Source organism: Drosophila eugracilis, unplaced genomic scaffold, assembly GCF_018153835.1.
Source record: "Drosophila eugracilis isolate 14026-0451.02 unplaced genomic scaffold, ASM1815383v1 contig_2154, whole genome shotgun sequence".
Taxonomy (NCBI): domain Eukaryota; kingdom Metazoa; phylum Arthropoda; class Insecta; order Diptera; family Drosophilidae; genus Drosophila; species Drosophila eugracilis.
The window spans coordinates 6,527,773-6,545,728 of record NW_024573038.1 but is presented as its reverse complement, the minus strand read 5'-3'; the positions used below and the strand labels follow the sequence as shown (position 1 = coordinate 6,545,728).

Below are 17,956 nucleotides of genomic sequence, written 5' to 3'. Positions count from 1 at the left end.
GACTCCCAGTCTGCCCACGCGACTAATCGCGCAACTGTGCAACGCCAACTGCTGTTACGTCTGTTGCGTTTGTCTTGTCTCCTGGCTGCCGTTTTTTTTTCGTACTTCTTTTTTTCTATGTTTTGATTGCTTTTCTATGCGAAATGATGAACAGGGTAGCAAATCGGGTATGTACAATGAGTTAAAGGATTTTAACAATTGTTTTTATATATTTCAAAATTCGGTATATCATTTAGAATCTATTTGTAATAGGAAAAGCGAAGCCAAATGCTCTTAAAAGCAAAGTTTAAATTTAGAATTGTCCCATTATTAAACAATATTCAATCTACCATCAAATAGCTTAACAATTCTAAGGTATCTCCAAGTCTATAAACTTTCCATACATCTGTCCTACTCCTTTTTTTCTGATCTGCCTACGGCGCCCTCACATGCAATCCAGCTGCTGCTGCTGCCCGGTTTTTCTTTTTAAATATTTTGGCATCTCTCTGTGGATGTGCTTTGCATGTTGGCCAACTGCCTGACTGGGCTGCCCCGCATAACCCACACATGCCCCCTTACGATCAGGAGACACTTTGCGTTCCTTTTATTTTTATTGCTGATTGTTGGGAATTGTCATTTTTGGGCTGCACGGGTGCGGGATTGGCCACTCATGCCACATAAATGTTGCATTCAAGCCAACTGAAAAACAATTCAATTATCAGAAAATGCAAATGCCAAATGGTGTCTCCAAGGAATGCCCAGCAACCTGCTGAGAAAGAGGGAAGGGGACCGTCCAATGCACATGGAAAATTAAGGAAAGCAAATAAACTTTCTTTAAGGAATATAATAAAAACTAGAATAATATTACAAAATGATCGCGTATTTTTCTATTTCCCATAATAATATTAGTTTGTATATTAAGAGTTACGTATTTTTCTATTAATTAACAAGTTTTACTAACAATTTTCTCTCTGTGCACTAGAGAATTGCACTCGTGACATATTCGGCCGTGTATCTTGATTTCATTTTTCAATTTCCACAACAAGCTGGAAAAAAGCTGAAGGAGGAGGAGCAGAAGCTGCAGAACGCAAATTATATGGCGATCTTGTGAGCTTGCAACATGTTGACAAGGCGCGCCATTTACAACAGCAACAACCACGCTGCCAGCATTTCCGTTTCACAATTAACGTTCTACGTGACAAGTGACACCAATTTTACCACCTTTAGTTCAGTGCAGTGCAGCCCAGCTTTTGTATTTTGTTTTTGTTTTTTTCTGATTTTTGTTGTATCTGTTTCTGTTATGTTCCATGTTGTTGTTATGGGGACCACCATCAGGGCCGAAGTTAGAGCGTGCTGCAGATGCACGTTCAGCGATTGTGTGCGCAGTTTTGTTTTGGGTTAATGGAGATGATTTGTTGCCCTATTCTAATGCTGCCACCTCTCCCTTTGCTCACTACTCCCTGCCTACCATTTTCCAGCAACTCATTCGACTCACAGCCTTATTGCAGGGGTAATAAAAGTGTTGAAGGGGCCATGCAACTTAAAGGAAAAAGAGATGATAATCCTAAATAAATGATAAAAAAATATCTTAACATTTTAACATTTTTGTTTTTTAAATCATCGAAAAATCCAAATTTTCTAATTTTTTCATCTTTATCATATCTACATACCAATAAGAACAAAAATTTCCCTCATTTCTCCATGTGCGACTGTGAGTTATGAAATTGACAAATTGCCGCTGCAACCGCTTGACCTTTTAGCTGCTGCATGCCACATGTTGCACGCTGGCTGCTGCAAGTTGCTTGCTGCTGACCCTGACGCCTCCTAACCAAGTTTAGTTTCACTTCTCAACGACTCGTCTTTTTTTTCCTCTACTGGCTTTCTGTGGGGTCAGTGTGTGGGTCGTGGGGCTGACAATGAGCTGAGTTATGGCCGTGCAGATGGAAATTGTTTTTCCAACGTGGCTAGGAGTCAGGTTGCACATGTGGGCCATAATCGTAACCACCATAACGGCCATAACCACCATGACCACCGTATGTGGCAAGATATTTTCTGCGGAAAAGAAGTTCACAAAGTTCACCTTAACTGGAGATATGACTGGTGGCAAGGTGAGAGAATGTTTCAATTAGTTATTGTCCACTGTGTGGCATAAAAGTGGAATTTTCTGTCGATAGATGGAATTTTCTCACACCTCTCTACACCTGCTAACATATCGATCGCTTCGTTTAATCGGCATTCAAATCAGTCAACAAAATCAAATGGAAAACATTTGTCAGGAAAAATCTGTTGACGGAAATCTGAAAATGTGGTGTGAAAATAAAGTTGACTTGGGGAGGCGATAAAATTCGAAAGATATAAATGATGAAAATTCACACTTTCGACAGGAGCAACGGAAAATGCATTTGCAAGTTGGCAGAAATGTAAAAAAGAAGCCAAGAAAATGTATGAAAAATAGGTGTGAAATAAAAATGAACCTTAACTATTAATGGAAATCATTAAAACAATTTTATTTGAGTAAAGAGTAAAGTAAAAGAGTCAAATTGAATTACCTTATGTAACATAAGCTTTCATACTTTTATCTGTAATTAAAACGAAAGCCATCAGGAAACTCGGAGGCATAAAAATTAGCATAAAACTCAACAAAAGCTGCAGCCACGTCGAAGAATTAATTGCGACAACATAAACACTGCCCCAGATCAGTGTCAAATCAAAACAATTTTCACCGATCCAATCGCTCTTAAGGTGTTTGCCCAGTTTTTCTTTTGTACTTTTTTTTTTTTTGCTTTTAAAACATGAATATCAGCTGGAAGATCAGCAACACACATCTGCAACACATCGACAACATCAGCGATTTTAGATGCTTAATTTATGCTGTGAGTATGGCAAGGCATTTGCATAGCGTTGATTACAAAATGCCAATCTAACGCCCCTCCTCGATTTTTCATTTTGAACTGGGTGGCAAACATGTCGCCTCTCGAGTTGGCCTGGCCACATTCAAGTGTTGGAGAAAAACGCTTTTTGACAGGCGGAAATGGTTGCCGTTTTCTGTTGGCCATTCTTGTTGTTGTTGTTGTTGTTTGTTATGGCAAATTCAATCAGCCAAGAGTGCAAGCCAGGTCAAATGCCACTAATGAGTTGCCCCACACGCAGCCAGCCGGCAACAGATGGGGCAGAAACGATGCGACCAAACGGCAAGCCCATTTTACACTGTGCAAATAATTCAAGATACATATTCTTAAGGTTTTTCTAAAGAAACTAAAAGAATTCTCTTAACATGTTAACCAACTTTTAGTACAGAGAATAAAACTATCACTTAAGACACTTATTTTCTCCCTGTGCAGCTGCATCAACACTCAAGGCTATTTTATCAATGCGTTGATGTTGTTGCTGTTTGCGGTAATTGCAGCATCATCTTGAAACTTATTACATGCCAAGTCAGCGGCAGCAACAACAATGATAAAGCCGTTGCTGATGACAATCGCACAGACCTGGAGACATGGACATGGCCTGGGATTCGCTTTAGTCTTTCTTCCTTTAACAGCGCCGATGAGTTGAAAAGTGCAGCAGCAACAGGCCAACTAGCAACATCATCAGCAGCGGCAACAACATCAGCAACAGCAACAACTTGGTGCAGCTGGTTAGATTTATTGGTCTTAAGTAGCAGCAAAATGCGTCTTTTGTCGTAGTTAAAGTTTATTGGCCACATTACCCCCTTGCAACAATCTGCCAATCCTCCATGAAAAAGCCCCCCACCGTCCATTCTGATATTTCTGCTGAGTTGTGCCGCAGATAAGCATCGTTCATTTGAGTACGAGCTCGGGCTTATTTATGCCAGCAACAACAGCAGCAACGATGACGACAACATAAGCGTTTATTACAGTGCATTAAAATATCAGATAATCGGCAATTATTGCATATAGAAAGATGCAAGGATCTTGCAGTAAGCGAGTCAGGTGCAACAATGAAGATGATAAATGGTGATTGAAATGAACTATATAAGTATTTATTCATTTATTATGATTCTTAACCAATTTTGATTGACATCTACCTTAACATTTATTACAAATTTATAACTCTAGCTTAAGAAACGGCAAAGCTTATTACAATATCTTCCAGTAAATTATAAAAGGTCACCTTAGTCATAGCCACATGTGTTGTTTATGTTCAACGAAGCCCAGATTTAGTTAACCTTATTGAATGTCTAAATGTCAATAGAAACATCATCTTTAAAACTTAATCATATGCTGCTCATGCCGCATGCTAAAAACAAATTGCCAAAGTTGCAAATTCAATTTGGGTCGCAACTTTTCGTGACGCCAACAACATTGCTCTAAATTTTCCAAAAAAAAACCGAAAAAATAAAAACCGAAAAAATAATATAATACAATCAGAAAATGTTTTCATTTTGTAGTTGACCTTTAGCGGCAAATGCATTTAAATAAATATGCCATAATTTATGCATAAAAAGAGACAGAGTGAGAGAGAGAGAGAGAGACAAAATCCAAATATTTGGCATAATCAAATAAGCTAGAAAAACCATAGAGCTACCATTTGCTGGAGGCTGTAAGCCGCGGTTGTTGTCATAAGCTATGAAAATAAACTACATTTACCACAGAAGCCGAACGAATGACAAGCCACCTAACCCCTCGAAACTTATTCGGCAGCCTCGACTCAATCGTCAACTCATTGAGATATTGATCTACCACCCCCTCCCCTCCTCTCTTGGATTTATATATATATTTTTTTTTTTTGGCCAAGACAGACTTGGAGTCTGATCTTCCAGCCGCCGGGGCCGATACTGAACTATTGTTATTTCACGAACTGTGACACGTTGCCTTTTTTTTTTTGATGTTTGCCATAAGTTTTTTGCCTGGTTTATTTTCTTCGTGTTTGCCTTTTTTCGCTAGCTATTTCTTTTTCTTTTTGCTATTATTTATTTCTTGATTGTACAATGAGTAAATAAATTCAGTGCTACTGTACCCACCCTCGACCTTTTGTGGCAGTAGCTCTGGCTAAATGTTTGTGCTGCGATTTATCATTATCGTGACTTGTGATCTCCGTTTCGTTTAAACCTTTTTTGGCTGGCCATTGTTGTCTTGGGGGTATTTAAAGTTGTGTTTTGCTGTTTTCGTTTTCGTTTTCTTGTTGTTTTGTATTTTTGCGAGTTAAATTAACATGTTTTTTTCCTTTGAGTGACATTTGTAGGTGTACAATGTGGCACAAATGAAGTGAAGTGTGCAACAAATATGGCCAGGGCGATTGTCGACGATTGGATCAGTTGTCGGCGGGGTCAAAAGGTGACGTGATCGTTTTTGGGAAAGTCCTCGGGTTTTCCTTTTTTATAGACACTGAGGAGGGCCTTGTTCTCTTGTCAATCCGTTACCAACGCCCACACAATTCGTCACCCAATTCGAAGCGAAAAGAAGAAAAACAAAAAAACTAACCGGCATGACCATAACATTAAAATAACAATCGTCTACCACTTACTTATCCCTCCACTTCTGGGAACGCCTCTTCCAATCTCCAGCCAACGATCTGTTTAAAGTCTAAGTATGCCCCCTGGCGACACTTAAGTTATTCGCCCCTCTCAACTTGACTCGAAAATCCGTAAAATCAATTTGCCAAAACATCTACAACTTTATCACAGGGGGCAGAACGGGGTTAAGCAAGTAGGGATGCACTCGTGAGAGAGGTTTCATTGGGGTTAATCACGCTGTGAGTTAGTCACTTCCCAAATTTTTGCAAAATTAATCACTTTTGAAAAACTGACTTAAGTTATCCTCTTGATCACATTTTAAAACTGTTTTTCAACTAAACTTAAATTATATTATTTTACTAACTCATCGTGTCACGTTAAGCCAATCTCTAGAGCCCATTTGAACCCCCATCTTGGCCCAGACAACTCCATCTGCTTGGCATCAATCTCGGAGTGCACTTCATAGCCTCAAGAAATCACAAAAAAAAAATACCCGAAAAAAACACTTAAATTTCTGTTATCGCCTGGGCCATATCAATTGACTTTTCGGCCCGAACATAAATTACAATCCTCGATGGCTGAAAAAAGAGTGCCAAATATAATAATTCAGTTTCGGGCAAGCGGAGAACTGCAATTTTCGCATCAAACGCTTTCAACTAATGTCAGAGATTAGGAAAATGGGTGGGCCAAAGAAAAAGCGAAAGAGCTGGAAAACTTTTGGGAAAGCCGAGGCGATATTGTTGCGATTGCACTTGTTATGTGTACTTGTGGGTCAGTGGTCAATTCGCCAAATGGTTTCATTGCCGTGGCGGGGTTAATCAAAAATTGCTGACCACGCCAAAAAAAAAAAAAAAAGGAGTAGCTATAGTAGGAATCTAATATCTATATATCAGCCACGCATGCCTCTAAGTTAATTGGCCATCATAAGAGTGACCGAAAGTGCAACTTATTGCCAAAGAAAATTGCTTAATCAAGGCGTTGGCTATGCCGATCCGAAGTTAATGGGCCATAAACACAGCCGGAGTCAAGCGATTGCCTGCCTAATTTGTCGCTTGCCAGGCCAATCAGGCGCAACATGTTGCCAGGAACAAGTGCAACATAGTTAGAACACTTGAAGAAAAGGTAGGGAAAATGGTTATTAACAAATTTAAAAAATTCTTTAAGAAATTTTCATATTTTTTATTGTTGTTGATTAGTACTTAAATTAAGTAAGTAACTTAAGCTTTTTGAAAGTTTTTATAAGAACATTATCAAATATTTTTCAAGTGCAAAAGTTTTCTGTTTGCTTGTGTTGTTTACTGTCAAATGCTGACATTTGCAACGGTCGCTCCAATATGTTTGACATTCATTTGGCGATTCCAGCCGCATGTTGCCCAGGTGCCTGACATTTTGCGTTTGCATAACACGGCCAGAAACATTGGCAACTGCAACGGGCAGTGAAAATCAAATGCAGTACATCACCTGATTGCACTTGTTGCCAATCGATGGAGGCGACAAGAGCGCAACATGTTGCCGGCTGTCAAATGGGGGCAAAAGCAATGTGCAACAGGTTACAGTGGAGCTTCTACAAAAGAAACTGCTAGGGAATAAAAGCAGAAATGCATTGAGTTTAATAAAACCTTTTCAAGTTCTTTAACAAATTCTAAAGATTTCGAATTGCTTATTTTTGATTTAACGAGTCTCCACTGTATATTGGCCATATGAAAGTTATTTACCTAAATGGGTTTGTTTGGTCCGCAAAAAGAGTGGCTCAGAGAGTATCTCCACTTCATGGCTTCAAGTCCAAAAACTTGCCCATGCTTGGTTTTTTTCCCACCTCTTCGTTTTTTTTTCTAGTTTATGGCGGGGAAATGCGTTTGCAATAAAAAATCAGCCACATAAACGGGCACTTAACAACAATAGTTGATTGATTGTCGACAATTGGCAGCCCGACTGTGTATTTTGTTGCTTTTTTGACAGCCGTATGTGTTGGACTGCAGGTGTTTGCCTGGTTATTGATTTGTTTTTTACTCGTTTTGTTTCTGTTGCCAGTCCCCCATTCCTTAACCACCTTATTTTTTGTGTGCGGTGCCTGCATACCTTTTGGTCGTTCCAGTCTCAGGTCACAGTGGGGCTTAACAGTCTGCGGCCCGGCAGCTTAGGCACAACTTACACGGGCTTAGGACCACACACACACGCACTCAGGTCATACAAGTTATATGATATTTTTCTCAAATTGAAATCGCGTCTGTGAAATGATAATCTTTGTGAGTTTTTTAATATTCGGATATAGTTTCAGGGGTTTCAGATTTCACAGAGATTACATAGGTTTTGAAAGTTCGCTCAATAAAAACTTTAACGATGCGGATAAAAATCTATTTTTATAATATTAAATTATTTCTTATTTTTATTTTTAGGTATATTGTTCATAAACAGCGCCATAACAATTTTTGAACATTTTTAAAGCGACTTTAAAATTTATTAACCATTTTTTACAGGCTTGACCCAACATTTTTGTGGAAATAATTATCTGAAATATTTTTTAGATAATTCCCTTTAGGAAATTCCTTTCCCATGGCAACTTATTTACCATAACCTATACCCCAAAAGGTATTTCTCTTACGATTTCTAGGCAGGTTTATCACCAAACTTTGAAATGTTTATCCATTAAAAAAAAAGCGTGCCGAAGATATTTCGAATTTCATGTCTATTATTGAAAGTTTCATAAATTCGCGGCATAAAAATGCGGACTTATCTTTGAGCGCTTTGTGTTGTCTTGACTTTTAGCACGTAATTATCTTGAAGTTTGCGCCCACACCGACAACAACGAGAACAACTAACAGCTAACAACCAACAACAAACAACCAACATGAGGGCCAAAACAAAACAAAACAAAAAAGACGGCTCGCGGCTTTAATAACCATAAAAATGGCAGTCAATGCAGGCTTAAGGCCGAAAATGCTTGGCGCGAGAGGAGGAAAACCGAAATGATTGTTGGGCGCACAAAGTAAGCCATAAAAAATATTTAACACACCCTCGGACAAAGCTGTTAACAGCATTGGAAATGCGTAGGATAAGGCCATAAAAAATTTTGAAAAAAGAAATACAACAAAAATGCAACAACAACAACAACAACAATAACAGCAAAACACCCATATATGTTGCATTTGCTGCGACAACTGGCGTCGAGTTGTTGGCAATTTTTCCACTTTTTTTCTTGGCCTGCGACGGCGACAAACGACAATTAAAATGCAAACAAATTGAATTTGTGTGCGAAAGGTTTGGCTCTGAAGTATGGCTCTTTTGGCTAAGTGTTTTGCGCCATAAACTCACGGCGAACGGGCAACAAACAACCGTGTTGTTTGTTTGTTGTTTCGCTGTCGCACGCGTGCTCGCAACATTTTTGCTGCTGCCGCTGCCGCTGCGGCTTGCTGCGACTTGTGAAGGTGGAAAAGCGGCGAGAAAGTTGGCGTGCCGTTATTTTAATTGCAACATGTTGCCCGGTAATTTGTCTGGCACTCGTAAATGTTGCGACGCTAATTGCCGGCTCAAAAAAAAAAACATACAAACATAAAAAAAAAAACAGCCCACAACAATGGTAACAACGACAGAAACAACAATGTTGCCAACACGTGTGGGTCGACAGTTTTCCACACATTTTCTATGGCTCCTAAAAACTGATTTTGTTAGTTGAGCGTTAACGCCCTAAACCGCAGAATCCCCACATCCAGCACAACAACAAAAAAAAAACATACCGGAACCCCTCCGAAAAACACCTCCTCCTTTGTCCCTTTTGGCCATGGACATTAACCTGTCAACGTGGCCAAGTTTGCAACACATTTAGTGGCCGGCCCGAAGGCGCAAGTTCAAACTTAAGTACTAGCTACACGGCTGGGAAAACCGGGAAATAGAGAAGTAAGTAATTAATGGATAAAATATATATATTTTTGGGCATCATGAAATAAGGATTAAGAAATCAAGCAAAGAAGCTATCGTAATTAATGTTATTTTACTATCTTCGTGTTAGATCCATAAGGCAAAAAAAAAGTTATAAGCTTTTCTTACAGTGCATCGTAACGCGCAGCAACTCCATCGCCATTCCGAGCGCGGCTCTAATCTATAAGCAGTAATCAAATTTCAGCTCGCAGCTACCAACTTGCAGCGTACGTGGCTGCCACAGCCCGTAATTATGCAACACATGTTCAATGCAACAATTGGCCATAATTTAGTCAAAGGTAATTGAGTAAGCCCCGTCTGAAAAGCCCAGCTAACGCCAGGCCCCAGGTCCGCTCTATCATTATGCGGTATCCAAACTGCGCGACCAAGGAAAAGACAGACAGACAATGCCCGCTGCTCGGTCCCTCCCATCGAGTACGCACAGTAGTCCGACTAAAAAGTACAGGCCAACCTTGATTGACGACCACAATGAGGATTGAGTGATGGAGCCTTGCGAGCTGCATTGAGTTGAGTGCTTCAGCGGAGATGGCAGGAGGGAAGTAAGCGCATCCGAGGTGGTGCTTGCCACTGGGCGCCTGCCTGCCTACCTGGCTTGTTTATTTATTTCTAGTTAGTCGCATTATCTTGCTGGACTGTTATTTAATTGTATGGCCCGATTGGATGAGCATCAAGCAGCCACCTGATTTACTGTGCACTGTGGAAAATGTTAACGGTGGTCTTTTTGTGACTAAAAATATATCAAAACTTTCTTTCAGATATTATCCTCTGCCTTAATACTTATGGCTAAATATATATAGAGTGCCGAACTTCATCTTTTAACTTATCGACAACCCAATCCATTTTCCAGTGCATCTTTCTTCCTCCAAAGAAATGTGTGGAAATTCTTGGTGCTGCATCGTATCCTTAGCTATGTAATAGCTCTACTTAATGGCTGTGGCCAATGTGAGCTAAGCGCTCGGCGTATCTGGTATCAAGGAAGATAGAAATTGTTGTTTAATTTGCGGAAATTGTTGGCAAAATGCCGGCATAGAAAACATATCTGACAAAAAGAGAAGGTTAAGGTGAAGAAATATGTGGCAATAATTTTGCATTTCCGCCGTCAACTGGAATTTCTACCATAAATCGTTGCCCAGCTAAGCACAATTTCCAACCACCACCCACACAGAAACGCCTTGGGCCGGCCCACAGAACCGCCTACCAATAGCTTGTATCTGGAATCTAATATCTATAACCTTGCGCCGATTTCTCAAGCAAACAAATATATATGTAGATACACTAACATTGCTAAGCAATTTGGTTTGCAATTTTTGCGGTACAAAAATTATAAATTAAGTACTAATTACATGGACAACTACAACAGCCTTAAATAGCCAACGAGAAATCTTGGGAAAAATCAAACGATTTGCCGACTTTTAATGTTCGCTGCGGCCACGCCCACCTAATGCCCAATGTGTGGGCGTTGCACTAATGAACACAGAAATCGAGAAAAAATGGAAATAACGAAAGATTTTTGTAACAAATGAAAAAAGGAGGCAAGCACAGTAAAGCCCACGTTAGTAAACGATTTTATTGATATATCACAATGGTAATTACTGTTATTTGCTACGAAAATTAAGAAGTTTTTGGGTTTTATATTATTGTAAGATATTTATTAAATATATTTAAATTTAATAATAAAAATTGATATATATTTTACCAGAAGCTTCTTCGTTTTTACCTCAATAATTCTTATTTTTTAATGAAAAGCTTTTATAAAATCAAATATAAAATATAAACTAATGTTTATTAGACCCTCCATTAGGCTTATTTACTGTATTGCAATGCTTGGATGCCACATTTGATTGGTCGCCGTTGCCGTTGTTCGTTGTTGCTGTCTTGAATGGGTGATAAATTATTTCCCTCCATTTACATAAATGCTTTGAATGCATTAATTAAAGTCCAAATGCCCTCACTCCCCCTTGTTCTATACAAACCAAGTCCTACCCCTCGACAACGCCCCCTCCCAGTATATCTTTAAGACTGCAGTTGTCGATCTAATCAATTGCTTTTTTTTGTTGTTATTATTGGGCCAGGCCCATAGAGAAGCCATTATACCATTACGCTTAGCATATCGGCCTTATATATGGGCGAGTATCTGTATCTTTTGTTCGGGTTTCCTATGAGCTGCGTATCTGCATCTGTGGGATACGTATGTATATTGTATCTGCATAAGTTTGTTGGCCATTTTAAGTGGCTGCCGCCTAATTGTTCATAAAAGTCAACAGTCAATAGCTCTTTATGTTTGCGCTTGAAATTTATATTTATTTATTGTTATTTCTGTTCGCCAGTTTGGCGTTTCTGCAGCTTCATAACTTTTTTTTTTCCTGCTGCCAAGCATTTTTGCCCGTTTTGGATGTGTTTTTGTTGTTGTTGTTTTTGGTTTGTTAGCATTCTGCAGTAGCCATTGGAAATGAGTTTTGTCTCTTTGAATTCCAAGGTCTGCCATTCTTTACAATTAGCAACTGAATTTATGAGCGATTTCAATTTCAATGCGGTTCGTTTGTTACTTTTGCCTGGCCCCTGGCTGATCTTTCTGGTGGTGGGCTAACGAGTTTCTGGCCAAAAGCCATTGCAACAACACGAATTCAAGAACAACAATGACAACCGTCTTAAATAACAAAGGCAAAGTCACTGACAGCCATTTGCAACTAATCAGAGCAAAGGGTTAATCAATATTGATTTTAGAGAAGTAAAAAGTTAAAGCTTTGGATATTTTTTTATAACTATTCAAATCAAATTTGGCTTAAATATAAAACTTTAATCTTACACAAACTTCTCAACGAAGACTATGATGTAAGCATTCAAATAAATTTACAAAGAAAACCCCCACAATTATGGGAATTTGTTGACTCTACTGATCATCTTGTCTAATAAACAAGCAACATTTATCAGCATTTAGATTGCAGTTGGAATCACTCATTGGCACATACCATCTGGCTGACATAATTTTTCTTAGATCACCGCCCAGTTTAGCGCCCATTTATGCAATCATGTAATTTTATTAACAATATCTATGACATTTAGCAATTGTTTGGTCACGTTAGAACTGCCGAAGCCAGACCGCAAACAATTACGTTTACGTGGTCGTGGTCAAAGGGGCAATTTGGTAGATGCTGCGATAAGCAATGCACTTGGCGAAAAACTAGCTAGCAAACAGCAGTGATGGAAGTCAGGATTCATACATCATTCAAGAGTTTTATTCTTGTTATAATCTAGGAATTCATTTTACTTTCATAGATGAAATGAGAAATCATTTTAAAGAAGGTTCTGCGTTTCTTCTATTATACACTAACTATCATATTTCTCTCAGTGATCTCACCCGCGCACGACTTGCTCTTGGACTTCGACTTCAACATCGCCTCTGACTTCCACTTCAACTTCAACTTATTGACAATGCAATGTAATTGTTTCCGATAAAGATCTTGACCAGGCCTTAAAACCGCAAAGTCTTTGTAACGAGGGTCTCAGTGTCCTTTTTTCGGGCTGGACTACATCATGTGTCGCCTGCTGGTTTTTATACTAATTGTCTTATTCTCTGGAGGATCCCAAAGTTGGTCAGCCAGAGAAGTGATTCATCAGCTGAATAAAGATGGGAAGCATCAGCTTAATATCTACATGGATTGTGGTGATACTGATCTGAAGATGGATCAGGAAGTTTCCAATTTGTTAATCGAAAGTTATAAAAAACCAAAAAAATTAATGGGTAGATTCAGCGAGCGTTCTTTAACCATTGCCTGTTTGGAGGAATCTACAAAAAATCAAACTATAAATGGAATACAGGAGCTACTCTGGGGATTACACCACTTGCAAATGTTGTTCATCGTAAATTCTAGCAATTTTTACTTTCAAGAAGCTTTAGACAAAGGCTTTGTTCGGGTCCTAGCTTTGAATTTATTAAATGGAAAGCTCTACACCTATAGGCCCTATCCAAAAGTTAACATTCATCAGATTGATGATATAAAAATGTTCTATAGCTTGACAAATCTAAGAAATCTGCAAAAACAGGCAGTTACTCTTACTGTGGAAACGATGACACCTCGATGCTTTCACTATACAAACCGAAAAGGTCAAAAGGTCTATGCTGGTTACATGTACCAAATGATTAAGCAATTTATTAAGACCTACAATGGCACTGAGAGACATCTTTTATATGATACAGACATCATACCCTATGAAGAAGGGCTGAGGGCATTAAAAAGTGGCGAAATTGATATGGTTCCAAGGATAATACACACACTGGGTTGGAAATATTTCTACCACAGTCATATATTCTTCAACATTAAAACCTATATAATGGTTCCTTGGGCCGAACCCTTGGCAAAAAGTCTGTACTTTATACGACCTTTTGGTTCTGCAGTTTGGTTTACTATTATAGTTAGTTTTATCTATGCTTCTATCTTGATCTGGTGGATAACACATAGACAGGAGGAGAACTCCACTTTATCTAAAACTTTTTTGGATGTTTTGCAGTTGTTATTTCAACTTCCTGTTACGAAAATATGGCATTTCAATATGGGAATGCATCAGGTAGTAAGTTTCATCGTCCTATTCACAGTTGGCTTTATTCTAACCAACCTCTATACCGCTCAATTATCAAGTTACTTAACCACTGGCCTATTCAAAAGGCAACTCAATACCTTTGAAGACTTGTTCCGTGAAAAGCAAATGCTGATGGTGGAAAGTTTTGATGCTGACGTACTTCGGAAAATGATCAAAGCTAAGATAATTCAAAAAGAATTTGAAAACATTACCTTTGTTGCCTCGATAGAGGATGTCTTTAAATATCGCAAGGGGCTCAACAAAACGTATGCCTATGAGGCCTACGAGGATCGTATTGCCTTTGAACTTTCACAGCAAATGTATCTTCGAGTGCCGATTTTCAAGACATTAAAGGAAGTCTTCGATCAAAGGCCAGTCTTTATTTTAGTTCGTCATGGATTGCCATATTTAGAGCTATTTAACAGTTACCTTAAAGGTATCTGGGAATCGGGAATTTGGGGAAAACTTCAGAGGGATGCCACCCTTGAAGGAATCTCTGGCGGTGAAATAAGTTTTCGCATATCAAAATCCCGCGAAATACAGGTTTTCGATAAGGAGTTTTACTTCTTTGCCTACATTTTACTGGGCTTGGGGTGGTTTTTTGGTACTGTCGTGTTTTTGTTAGAGAAATTTATGTTTTAATTATAAGTTACTAAAGGTTTGGGAATATGATATAACAATGATATGTGGGAGTGGTTAATATAATATCACTTCCAAAAACATAAAAAATCCCCACAAAACGAAATACCAAAACCTATGAGATATCAATACAAGCTAACGACGAGTGAACATCTGGAAAAAGAAGTAAAAAACGAAGGAGAAGATTAAGAGGAAGACGAGAAATTAAGCGAAAAAGTCGAAAACGACGGAGAAGATTAAAATGACAACGAGTGACCATCTCGCGAAGGAAGTAAAAAACGAGGGAGAAGACTAAGAGAAAGACGAGAAGTTTAGTCAAAGAAGTAGAAAATGACAAAAAAGATAAAAGGACAACGAGTGGCCATCTGGCGAAAGAAGTAGAAAACGACGGAGTCGATTAAGAAGAAGTTCAAGGAGCGAGACACGTTGAAAACGACGAAAGGAGCAAGGAGGACAAAAGAAACGAAGTGGAGAAAAAAATAAAATGAAGAAACTTTAATCCTAAAACTTAGTGATGAGTGCAACAAAGTAAATTCAATAAATAAACACTGGAAAATTGATATTTGGAGGTGTCTTTAATTTCCTTAAAGGTAATAAAATCGGCTAAATTTATTTGTCCTAAAATACATAAAAAAATACTAAGTAGTATCCAATAATGACTTGTAGTTTTACCAGCCATTCATAAATATACCCCAGGCTACCCATTAGATAAATTCAAATTGGCATGTCTACTAAACATTAAATCAGTGTATGTAATTATATAATGATACCATTTAGGGGGCCGTGTCATATTGCCTATAAAAGAAGTTCTAAGCAGAGGATTCCACAGTCAATTCAATGGATTTGCTTTACCTCAACACGCTTCAGGGCCTTTCACTTTACGAAGGAAATCGCTTGGGCCAAACTATTCAGGAGCTAAATAAGATTTACCAAACGGAATTGAATGTATTTTTGGAGTTTGGTAATGGTTCGGAGATCTTGGAAGCTGCCTGGCAGCCTTTTATACCTACCATTTGGATTAGGAATACCAAAAATCAAATTGTTTTGGAAGGAAACTTTAGTAGTTGCACTCTAACAGTTTTGTATCTGGAAGATGAGTATCTGAATAGCGGAATTAGCTATCTTACAAAGTGGTTATCGAAATATCAACATCTTCAAGTGGTTATATTTTTCAAAGGAACTATTGGGAATGTTTTAAATATATTTAATCATTGCTTTAAAGAAGGTTTGATTAAAGTACTGTTAATGTTACCCGATTCTGAAGGATTCTTCAGCTTTATGCCATATCAGGATATGAGAATTATCAAGTTAGAAACTATCAGTGACTTTGTTGATCACTCTCGTTTGAAAACAGATTTTAATGGCTATAACATTACCAGTGGCCTGGTAACAGCAGGCGCACCTCGCTGGTTTTCCTTTCGGGATCGCAATAATAAACTTATCCTAACTGGCTATATGCTACGAATGGTTGTGGATTTTACAAATCATTTTAATGGATCAATTCGTTTATTGGATATAGTAACTGTTAACGATGGCCTTGAACTTTTGGCCAACCGTACGATAGACTTTTTCCCCTTCCTAATCAGACCGATTGAGACGTTCGCAATGACCAATATACTTTATCTGGAAAATTGTGGTCTTATAGTGCCCACATCAAGACTTTTGCCCAATTGGGTTTATCTGATCAAACCTTATACATTCAGTACTTGGATTACTTGGGTAATAATGCTTATATATTGCTCCATGGCTTTAAGGATCTTATCGAGAGGACAAATGGGCAGCAGTGCTGCTTTCCTACAAATTCTTCGATTGGTTTTGTATCTCTCAGGTGGCAGAGATATGGGAGCTCGACCATCTCGTCACCGCTTTATACTATTTATAATATTAACTACAGCAGGATTCATATTAACCAATCTGTATCTGGCTCAACTTTCGAGTATTTTGGCCGCAGGACTTTATGAAAAGCAAATAAATACTTGGGAGGATTTGGATAAAACCGATAGTGTTTGGCCATTGATAGATGTGGATCTTAGAACTATGGAGAAGCTTATACCCGATCGAAAGAATCTACTCAAACGTATAGTGACTACATCAGAGGCAGATGTTGATATATATCGAAGGAATCTAAATACTAGCTGTATCCACTCTGGATTTTTCGATCGCATTGAGTTTGCTCTTTACCAACAACATTTCCTTAAGTTTCCAATATTTCGGAAGTTTCCCCATATTCTATACCAGCAACCTCAGCAAATTTCTTCGGCATTTGGTCGTCCATACTTGCAGTTATTCAATTTGTTTGTGAGAAAAATATTCGAGAGTGGAATTTATCTGAAAATGAAGGACGATGCCTATCGACATGGTATTCAAAGTGGCTTACTCAGTTTCGGATTTCGTGATCGGCATTTGGAAGTGGAATCGAATAATTTCGAATATTATTACCTAATTGCTGGACTGTGGCTGGGAGGTTTGACTTTGGCTACCATTGCGTTTCTCATTGAATTGCTTGTGGGGTCCACTAAAGTAAACGTTACTATAGAATTTAAAATGACTAATTAAGTTTAGTTTAAGGCGACTGAGTAACTAAAGTTCCTAAAAGATGCCAGCAGAATTTATAAGATGTTAACAAATATAAAAGAAAAACCTCAAAACTAAAATAACACAAATATAAAGGTTTATATTCATATGAAATCTAAAATCAAATGTTTTACCAACCCACCTTCGGAATTTAAAATATATAATAAACTAACTGACAACTAGTATTTAACAAATAAATATTGACTTACCAATTTGGTCAGCGTAATTCCTAGTGTCATATTTTGTTGCTCAGCGGGGCTTTGAAAATAAACTTTGGCCGAAACCGTTTTCTTCCCATAACTCTCCACCCAACTGTAATTACAACGAAAATACGTTAAAATATTTTGCCGGCAAGGTGACGCCTCCCTTGCGGCCTCATTTGCATGCCCACTGGCGGCTCAAAAGCCATTGCCCAAATGGCCAAATGGCAACCTGCAACTGGCAATTGGCAACTGGCAATTGGCAACTGGCAACCGGCCAAAGTTGCAACTGCCTCCGAAGGTGTCTTCGATTATTGCCAAACATTAATTATTTGCGCGCGATTTGGCGCCCGCCTCCCATTTTTTTGTGAAAGGCCTGGGCTAGTAGTTCAAATGTTTATTTTTCTTCTCTCCCCGGTGTATCTTTGATTGCTGGATGCACGGGGAGAAAATCTGAGTTGATTGGTCAAGTTGTTTATGGGAAAAAAGCTAGAAACTTTTTAGTTTTCAAATTTTGTATAGGGAGTAGTTAAATATTATTAAATTTTTTATTAATTTCATTACTATCCTTTTA

The 17,956-nt window shown here is 38.4% G+C and overlaps 2 protein-coding genes across 2 annotated transcripts; both read left to right on the top strand.

The window, feature by feature from the left end:
- Nucleotides 1–12,925: 12,925 nt before the first annotated feature.
- Nucleotides 12,926–14,632, top strand: LOC108114000. Its single transcript, XM_017224746.1, has one exon. It carries the CDS (start codon nt 12,926–12,928, stop codon nt 14,609–14,611), a length of 1,686 nt encoding a protein of 561 aa, XP_017080235.1. The 3' UTR covers nt 14,612–14,632.
- A 669-nt stretch (nt 14,633–15,301) lies between these two features.
- LOC108113999 lies at nt 15,302–17,340 on the top strand. Its single transcript, XM_017224745.1, has one exon. The coding sequence runs from the start codon at nt 15,446–15,448 to the stop codon at nt 17,162–17,164; it is 1,719 nt and encodes a 572-aa protein (XP_017080234.1). The 5' UTR covers nt 15,302–15,445; the 3' UTR covers nt 17,165–17,340.
- The last annotated feature ends 616 nt before the right edge of the window (nt 17,341–17,956 follow it).

Excerpts from the sequence above, each read along its gene's own strand:
- LOC108114000 (XM_017224746.1), top strand. The coding sequence starts at position 12,926 with ATGTGTCGCCTGCTGGTTTTTATACTAATTGTCTTATTCTCTGGAGGA.
- LOC108113999 (XM_017224745.1), top strand. The coding sequence starts at position 15,446 with ATGGATTTGCTTTACCTCAACACGCTTCAGGGCCTTTCACTTTACGAA.